A 9928-nucleotide genomic window follows, 5' to 3' on the forward strand; every position below is an offset into this window, starting at 1 on the left:
TAATCTAAAACTGGTGAAGTTAAATGGAAAATAACTTTAGTATTATCACTGGATACATATAACAATTTAATTTTTTTCTTTTCTTTTTACTATTTTTTTCTTTCCATGATGGCAGGTGAGGCCGTGCCTCCCCTGCCTCTACTGACGGCACGCCACTGATATATATTCAAATAAATATTGAAAACATGATTATCTTTTATTTTTGTTGTTTTTTAAGTTGTCTTATATTTAAGGTGGTTGTATAATCATGTCAATACGGTATTACATTTTTTTTTACTTACTAATTTTACGAGACGGACATTTTTGGGGGCTAAGGTTGCATACTTCCTTTTAAGGGGCCTCACTGTTTCAGATTGATCATAATTATTTGATTATATCTTTGTGTTAGTATACATACTGTATGTGTAAGTTTGGGACAAGCGGTAGCAAAACGGATGGAGGGATGGTTCCACATTTCTGAATAAAAGTGGAAAAACTTCTGTCTTTCCACAGACAGGTGGCAGTAGAATAATCTCATTGTGTCAGGAAATGTAAGAACTCTATCCACTCTCGGTTGTTGTCAAAATAAAATATAACTAAAATCAACTACATTAATTAAGGAATGTATTAAATTCATATGAATGATGTTGTTGTCTTTAGGGGGAATGATAAACAGGGCTTCCTAAATAAGCAGGAAGCACTCACAATTATTGTTGCTTGCTCTCGATTTGTGAAATATAAACCTTTATTTTTAAGGGCCATTTCCGGAAGTTTCTTGTCCAGTCTGTTGCCATTTTGAAAGGAAGCAGGAAGTACTGGCGAGGACCTCCGCAATGAGACCGCTGCTGTTGCAAAGCTCTGGTAGTGTCTTGCGGACAGTTTTAGGGTTATTTTCCACTTGTGGACACAACGTCACCCGACCAGCCGCTGTGCCTCATTTGTACTCTTCAAGAAAAATGATGCACTATCAAACGGTGGAGCGAGGAAGCCCCAACACTCCAAATTACCGGGTTTATTTTAGTAAGTAGTGTGTAACCATTACCGGGTAATTAACACCTATTAGTTACCCACACTTTGTGTGTTTTATGGTGGCGCTGGAGTATGGACGCTGCGACAGCTGACCCAAAGTTAATATTTAACCTTAAAGGGAATTAAAGTGATAGCACTGGTAACGTTATTTCGTGTAGCTTTCTAAGTTGTTAGTGTGCTGTGCTGTACTTCCGGTTGTTGGTCACATGGACACAAATTATGCTACAGATATGACTTTCAATCACATTTTGTTTTTCAACCTTTTCTGAGCCAAGGCACATTTTTTTCATTGAAGAAATTCTGAGGCACACCATCCGCAGAAAGCATGAATAAAATGAAACTCGGTAGCCGATATTGACAAAAAAAAAGGTCGCAATGGGTGAGGGCCGAAATCCGGGCAACTGAGCTACATACGGGTTCTTCGAGCCATAGCAACCAGACTGGCGTTGAAAACAAACCGTTGCCATTACTCTTTAACCTGTCGACCTACGCTGGTTAAACCCGTCATTCTGCCTCCAAAATGCCGAAAAACTGTGTTGTTTTTGGTTGTGCTAACCACAACTGGAAACAGGGAAAACAAAGGTTGTACGTTGGATATGTATGTGTACAGCTCCACTAATGGACATTGGAGTGTTACTTTCAAAGGCAAAATTAAAGTATTGCTAGAAACTAGGGGTGTGGGAAAAAATCGATTTGAATTCGAATCGCGATTCTCATTTTTAAAAAAATCTTTTTTTGTTCTGTATTTATTTATTTATTTTTTAAATTAATCAATCCAACAAAACAATACACAGCAATACCATAACAATGCAATCCAATTCCAAAACCAAACCCGACCCAGCAACACTCAGAACTGCAATAAACAGAGCAATTGAGAGGAGACACAAACACGACACAGAACAAACCAAAAGTAGTGAAACAAAAATGAATATTATCAACAACAGTATCAATATTAGTTACGATTTCAACATAGCAGTGATTAAAAATCCCTCATTGACATTATCATTAGACATTTATAAAAATAAAAAAAAAGAACAATAGTGTCACAGTGGCTTACACTTGCATCGCATCTCATAAGCTTGACAACACACTGTGTCCAATATTTTCACAAAGATAAAATAAGTCATATTTTTGGTTAATTGAATAGTTAAAACAAATTTACATTATTGCAATCAGTTGATAAAACATTGTCCTTTACAATTATAAAAGCTTTTTACAAAAATCTACTACTCTGCTTGCATGTCAGCAGACTGGGGTAGATCCTGCTGAAATCCTATGTATTGAATGAATAGAGAATCGTTTTGAATCGGGAAACAATCGTTTTTGAATCGAGAATCGTGTTGAATTGAAAAAAAAAAAAATCGCTTTTGAATCGAATCGTGACCCCAAGAATCGATATTGAATCGAATCGTGGGACACCCAAAGATTCACAGCCATACTAGAAACATAAACATAAACATAAAAAGCATAAAACACCACCAGAATGTGAGACATTACAAGTCAAAGTGATGAAGCTTAGAGTTACGCTCATGACTTGGTGTAAATAAATAAATGATAAATGGGTTATACTTGTATAGCGCTTTTCTACCTTCAAGGTACTTAAAGCGCTTTGACAGTATTTCCACATTCACACACACATTCACACACTGATGGCGGGAGCTGCCATGCAAGGCGCTAACCAGCAGCCATCAGGAGCAAGGGTGAAGTGTCTTGCCCAAGGACACAACGGACGTGACTAGGATGGTAGAAGGTGGGGATTGAACCCCAGTAACCAGCAACCCTCCGATTGCTGGCACGGCCACTCTACTAACTTCGCCACGCCGTGTAACTAAACATTACCCTATAAGATGAAGGCAATTGCATTTTATTGATATTTTAAATGTATTCAATGTTTATAAATGAATATTTAATTATACTAAATGTAAAAAAGGGAATAAATATTCAAAATAAGATCATTAAATGAAATCTAGTTTGGTTACGCCATCATGAGCGCAATACAAGGTTGTAAAAGTTTCAACTACAATTCTAAATAAGATGTCAAAAGCAAACTGAAATCAAATACACACAGCTTAAAGATTGATCAATACCTATTTAAATTTAGTAATAAATAAATATGATGATTTCTCAAAATATAAAAGAAATGTACCTGAACAGAACGCTCACGATGGTTACACCAAAAAGTAACGCTATGAATCGTGTTTTTCTAAGTTTTTGGGGCATTTTTATGCTATTTCCAAGCATCTCCTTTTTATTATCGTTGATTTTTAAGGGTCAAACTAATGCATATTATAAATGCATGCCCTAGTAAACAAAAAAAAAGTCATATTTATTTTGATTGTTACATTTTGAAGTACATTTGCGCAGGTGGGTGCGAATGTACCCATTACCAGAGCTGTACACATACTGTATATATTCAAACCATAACCAAGCATGCATCACTATAGCTCTTGTCTCAAAGTAGGTGCACTGTCACGACCTGTCACATCACGCCTTAACTTATTTTGAGTTTTTTTAGTGTTTTCCTGTGTGTAGTGTTTTAGTTATTGTCTTGCGCACATATTTTGGTGGCTTTTCCTCTTTTGTTGGTATTTTCCTGTAGCAGTTTCATGTCTTCCTTGAACGCTATTCCCCGCACTTGCTTTGTTCACGCAATCAAGATTATTTAGGTTGTGCGGACGCTATCCTTCTTTGTGTGGACATTGTTGATTGTCATGTCATGTACGGGTGTACTTTGTGGACGCCGTCTGCTCCACACCCTGTAAGTCTTTGCTGTCGTCCAGCATTCTGTTTTTGTTTACTTTGCAGCCAGTTCAGTTTTAGTTTAGTTTTGCATAGCCATCCCTAAGCTTCAATGCCTTTTCTTAGCGGCACTCGCCTTTTGTTTATTTTTGGTTTAAGTGTTAGATACCTTTTTACCTACACGCTGCCTCCCGCATATTGTGATCACGACAAACCATGTTCCAGACATCTACAAAGCAATTAGCTACCTGCTGCCTCCTACTGATATTGAAGAGTATGCCACGGTTACTCTGCCGAGCTCTAGACAGCACAGACACTCAACAACGGCACATTTGCGGATTATAATTACTGGTTTGCAGAAAATATTTTTAACCCAATTAGGTGAAATTACATAATCTCCCACGGCACACCAGACTGTATCTCACGGCACACTCGTGTGCCACAGCACAGTGGTTGAAAAACACCGGTCTAATAAACCAGGTAGTTTACTTCACTCAAGAGGGTGGGGTCACCAGTCAGTCTAGGACACATAAAAGCCTAAAGACATTTACACGCACACCTTCCTGGACAATACAGAAATTTGTTTTTTTTAATTGTGTCTATTCTTTCCCTCCCCCAGAAAACTCAGAAGGCAACTACATTTCTCCTTTCCATGATATTCCACTGATAACAGAGGCAGAACAGGTACATAGCGTTGGTATAATGTGCATCATCTATCTTGTGCATTTAAAAAAAAAAATTATTATTTTTCTCTCAGCAGGATTTGCCAGCAAAGAAGGCAAAAAAGAGCGCGGTATGGTCCGACTTCCTTTCTTAACATCCAAAAACATCTCAGCGTGCACATGTGTTGTAAAAAGCGTTTGTATGTTCAGGTGCTCTTCAACATGGTCGTGGAGGTACCTCGGTGGTCAAATGCAAAGATGGAGGTAGGGGGAAGTCTCAAAACATATCAATAACTGCTTTGTTAGTATTGTGAAATCAAGCCTTTAGGATAGGGTGACTTTTTCCATTAAACATATATGAACTAGGGCTGGACGGATATGGGAGATATTAATCCCGATTATTTTGATTTATATTTAAATCACGTTTAATAACACAATCATTCATTAGAAAAAAATTAGTATTCAGTGTACCACTTAAACTCAACTTAAGTATGAATTAAAATAACAACTGACTGTAAATTAGTAACGAATAAACAAGTAAAAGTAAAACAATAGTAAAATGAAAAAATGTAATTCTGTTTACCCAGTTTATTTTTTTATTCCGTTTTTTACCTTTTACATTTATTTAATCACCATAGTGTGTTTTTGTGTCATAAATAAAATGTTTGTTAATTAAATGCAAAAATCCTCACATTTATTGGTGCAATTCATATTACAATTTGGACCAGTATTATAAATCAAAGCATAATAATGTTGCAAAAGTATCAATACTGCAAGTGCTTTAACTACATTATGCTTGTGTAAGGTACATTTTTAAAACTTATTTTGTTCGCACAGTCAGATCAGTTGTTACTCACAGCGCTGTTATTGTAATGGGGGAATTGTGTTTTTTTTCTGAGCTTGCTGTGAAGAGACGAGGCTTGATGCTTGAAAAGAAACAAAGAGAGTCTGGAGTTGCAAAAGCTGTCCTGTTTATACGATAAGCTTACATCGATGATGGCGTTTACAACAACACAAGAAGATATGTGTTGTGGGTGAGTGGATTGTTCTTGCTAAATCTAGCTTCTTATTTATTTGGTGTTTTAAGTGGTCATGTTGACATTGTTTGGTTCAGTATGGGTTGAGTGTTTTGGGAAGGAATAAGTAGCCCGGGACACAATATTTCCCCAAACAAATGTTCCTTCTCCTCACAAAGACAGCATTTAACCCACATTTATGTCAATTTCACTGATGTTTTGCGTTTTTTTTTTTTTTTACCATTTCTGTGAGTCTGTCCACAGTTACGTTGATGCAAAAATCATATGCCTTACTCTTTATTGCTGAGTTAAGTGATGATTGATTAGGCATACTAGCGCTGTGTCAAATAAAAAGTAGCAACCATGATGAGATTCCAAACTTCTAGTAGACGTGGTCTTGTTTTCACTCGTACGCTCACTTACCTGTATGTTTCACTGTTACGAGCTCAGAAATTTGCATGCACGTTGCATGGCCCATTAATTTATTTTTTTCCAATGATATTTTTATAATTGTGAGAAGCCAAAATACAAGATTAAAATTTTATGAATTGTCCAGCCCTATTATAAAATATATATATATACAGATTTTTTTATTATATCATGCCATGTTATTTTTAATACATTGCCAATAAATGTAATTTATATTTTTATTGTATTAGAGTCAAAGTTATGTGTGGTTCTACTGCTCTATAGTGCCACATGCTGGCACAGATTATCTGCCCCAAAAAGAGCTTCTTAAAAGTTAAGCCCCTTACTTCATATACAGTATTTTTATTCTGTCGTTGTTTTGCCAAATTTCCATCTTTGTAAGTCAAGCAAATAGTGTTGTCTGGCAGAAACACTTGTATAAAAACTTGGACAAACCTGACATCATTTATTGTATTTTTAAAACATCAATATCAGTATTTTTTTCAATAACTTTAACCTAATCATCTGAAGCCTTTTATTTTTATGCAACTATATTGACATTCGGGGGAATTTGCGCGAACACATACGCACAAATACACGCATCTTCATCGTTTCAACAATTTTCAGATCGCAACACAGGAACCTCTGAATCCCATCATGCAAGATGTGAAGAAAGGCAAGCTCCGATATGTCGCCAACATATTTCCTCATAAAGGTTACATTTGGAACTATGGAGCCATCCCACAGGTAAGGCTGTCATCCATCATATTGTTTGAATGATACGAACAAGTGCGACAAATAAATAATAATTTTTGAAATAAAGCTTCTGTTACAGTCAGTATACTCTAAACATCAGTGTTTTTTAACCATGGGGCCATTGTTGGGCTGCCAGAAAATATCTGTTTCTTAGCTGTGGTCCATATAGGTCGCAGCGGTATTCAGTTGTAATACACTTTCTCACCACTTGTGGCAGTTATGACAATATCAAACAAACAGAAGAAGTCTGGAGCTAAAGTCCTAAAAAGCTTCTTAACCGCAAAAATTATGACTAAATCGGTGAAGCTGTATTTTCATTTTTACTTTAAATTTTACTGACAGTTTTGTTCAGAAACATACTCATTATTTGTTTATTTAGTTTGTTTATTTTAGCACAACATAATTGTATGTAAATTATTTTTGTCACTTGTGAGTCCCTACATACGCAGTCCATTTAGTTAGATCTTATTTTTCTAATCAGCCTGACCTAAGCCCCAGGTTTATGTGTTAAATGAATAATATTTGTGATTAACACATGGTTTCATATCATTTGGCAAGGTTGTAAACTGTAAACAGGTTAGATATAATTATTAAATACAATTAAAATCAAGAGTAAGTTTACTAATTCAGTGTTAAAATTTGAGTGGGCCCCGGGACCCTCTGTATTGGAAAAGTTGGGCCCCGAGGTCAAAAAGTTAAGAACCCCTGCTCTAAATGCAAACCAATAAGGTGCTTACATTACAGCCTAAACATGTAATTCATAACTTAGTCCAGAGTTTAAAATGTATCCCTGCTTCTGCTGCTCAGTCTGAAATGTTTGTGAAACTGTTTGATTTGTTACATCATTCATTGGAAAAGACGTGGGAGGACCCCAACCATACCGACTCGGAAACAAAATGCTGTGGCGATAACGATCCCATAGACGTCTGTGACATTGGTACACAGGTAAGAACTATTGGGGCCCAACAATGAATTACTCAAAAGACATTCCTTCCTTGATGAAATGCTTCTGTCTGAATTTGCTTCTGTCTTTTCTTCTAGGTGTGCTCCATTGGGCAGGTCATCCAAGTGAAAGTGCTCGGAATTTTGGCAATGATTGACGAAGGCGAAATGGACTGGAAAGTCATCGCTATCAATGCAGAAGACCCTGATGCCAAAAACTTAAATAGTAGGTGTTTTTCATATGACGGCCCTGCGATGAGGTGGCGACTTGTTGCAGTTGAGATAGGCTCCAGCGCCCCCCGCGACCCCGAAGGGAATAAGCGGTAGAAAATGGATGGATGGATAGTCTAATGCAGGGGTCACCAACGCGGTGCCCGCGGGCACCAGGTCGCCCGTAAGGACCAGATGAGCCGCCCGCGGGCCTGTTCTAAAAAAAAATAAAAAAATAAAATTAAATCTACATAGAAAAAACACAAGATACACTTTCAATCAGTGCATCAACCCAAACAACCTCCCCCATGCACACTCATCCACACCCATTCACACAAAAGGGGTTATTTCTTTCTGCTACCAATATTCTGGTTCCCACAACATAGACAACACATCTGCAAGGGACACAGTCCCTGAAGCACACATGATTGTATAGGCTGTTGGTCCACTAACATTTTCATTAATTACTATTTTTTATGTAATTATTTTTATACTGTTTTACTTTCTTTTTTATCCAAGAAAATGTTTTTTATTTATTTATCTTATTTTATTTTATTTTTAAAAAAAGGGCCTTATCTTCAACAGACCAGGTTGTCAATGAAATTAGATTTGTTTAAAGGGTTTTTTAAACCAGGCCCAGTCCAGATAATGTCCAAGTCGGACTCAGCAACACACACCTTCATTCATGTACACAGAAAAAAATTAGGGAACACAACAGATTGCATATAATTTATAAACAAAATTACATTTTCAAAATAAACATTTATGTACAGTCGAGATTATGTCCAGGTCACTCAAATTAGGGAACACAACAACAGATATCATATAATCTATAAACATAATTATACTTTCAAAATAAGCCTTGGAGGACTTCTGATCTTTTTTTTAAATGTTTTTTGGCATCATTATCGTTTTCAACCATGTAACTTTCTAAAGTTAAAAAATATTGAATACATGTTTTAAAGAAAGTAATACTAAGTGAATATCTGTTTTTGGCCTTAAAAATAAACATTTTACCGAGTACTATAATTAAATTGACTAAATCATGATTGTCAATGAACTCTCCTAAAATAACAGAAACCACATTAACCTTCATAAACAAACCAATCCTTAAACACATTTTTTCAACTTCCACCCAAAACAAAGACACAATATGACAATACCAAAACAAATGCAGGGTGGATTCAGGCTCCTGACAACAAAATCGGCAATCATCTGACTCTGTCATATTCCATAATTTTAACATTTTCCCTGTGGGTAAGAAGTTATAAATAATTTTAATTTGAAAATAACGATTTTGCACATCGATAGTGGTTTTATAGATTAGTTTGAATATGGCATCCCATGGCAACGGGCAGTCAAAAAAGTCCTCCCATTTTCCATTTGTGTTGTATGAGGCAGCCTTCAAAGATTTCTTTATTAAATAAAAATTATATATTTTTCTATTTATTTTAGTTCCTTTTTGCCAACTACAATTTCTTATTAGAGGTTTACAAACTAATAATTTAGTAGTTCAATAATTAATTATTTGTTTCCATCTTTTCCCAATGACTCCAGTTAGTTGATAAAATGAAAAGCTTGAGCAAGCATCACCATACATAGCTCTAAATTCATCATACTTCATAATTTTACCATTCTCATTGATAATATCATTGACAAAAATGATTCCTCTTTCAAACATATTTTTCCAAAAGAAAGGCTTTCCATCTATTACAATATTAGAGTTCATCCATATTAACTGCTGCAAAATATCGTCTCTTTTTTCTGGCACATAAAATTGAAAACACCACTATGAGTGGATTGTTTCCTTTATGAACCCCGCCATGTTTCCCAGCAGACTCTCTGGGAGGGGATCGCTTGTAAAAAAGAATACAATTTATTTTGATACAGTACATGTTTTTTGTCCAACAGGACATTTGTGTACCACTCAATGTTTAAATACATCTTTGGAACAATTGATGCTTTTAAAGACAGACACATAGCTTCAAGGTTGAGAAGTTTCAGGCCCCCATATTCATACTCTTTGTACAAAACCTTTCTTTTAATCTTTTCTGGTTTGCCGTTCCAGACAAAATCGAAGACCCTCCGCTCATAAATCTTAAAAAAGTTTTGTGATGGAGCTGGTAATGACAAAAACAAATAAATAAATTGAGGAATAATTAACGAGTTGGCAATAGACATTTTACC

At 35.9% G+C, this 9928-nt stretch overlaps 1 protein-coding gene across 3 annotated transcripts in view; it reads left to right on the plus strand.

The window, feature by feature from the left end:
* The first annotated feature begins 758 nt into the window (after window positions 1–758).
* Window positions 759–9928, plus strand: part of ppa2 (inorganic pyrophosphatase 2) — a 19981-nt gene continuing 10811 nt past the window's right edge. For 2 of the 3 annotated variants that reach the window (XR_009821861.1, XM_062026830.1), the window contains exons 1-7: window positions 759–999; window positions 4367–4431; window positions 4505–4540; window positions 4620–4673; window positions 6461–6580; window positions 7448–7534; window positions 7631–7757. Coding sequence is in view for 2 of the 3 variants with exons in the window: in XM_062026830.1 (XP_061882814.1) it covers window positions 813–999; window positions 4367–4431; window positions 4505–4540; window positions 4620–4673; window positions 6461–6580; window positions 7448–7534; window positions 7631–7757 (676 nt within the window). In the remaining variant the exon portion in view is untranslated. The remainder of the gene's footprint in view (window positions 1000–4366; window positions 4432–4504; window positions 4541–4619; window positions 4674–6460; window positions 6581–7447; window positions 7535–7630; window positions 7758–9928) is intronic. The other variant, XM_062026831.1, reaches the window with a different exon arrangement.

This window comes from Entelurus aequoreus, linkage group LG18 (assembly GCF_033978785.1).
Source record: "Entelurus aequoreus isolate RoL-2023_Sb linkage group LG18, RoL_Eaeq_v1.1, whole genome shotgun sequence".
Classification (NCBI taxonomy): Eukaryota; Metazoa; Chordata; class Actinopteri; order Syngnathiformes; family Syngnathidae; genus Entelurus; species Entelurus aequoreus.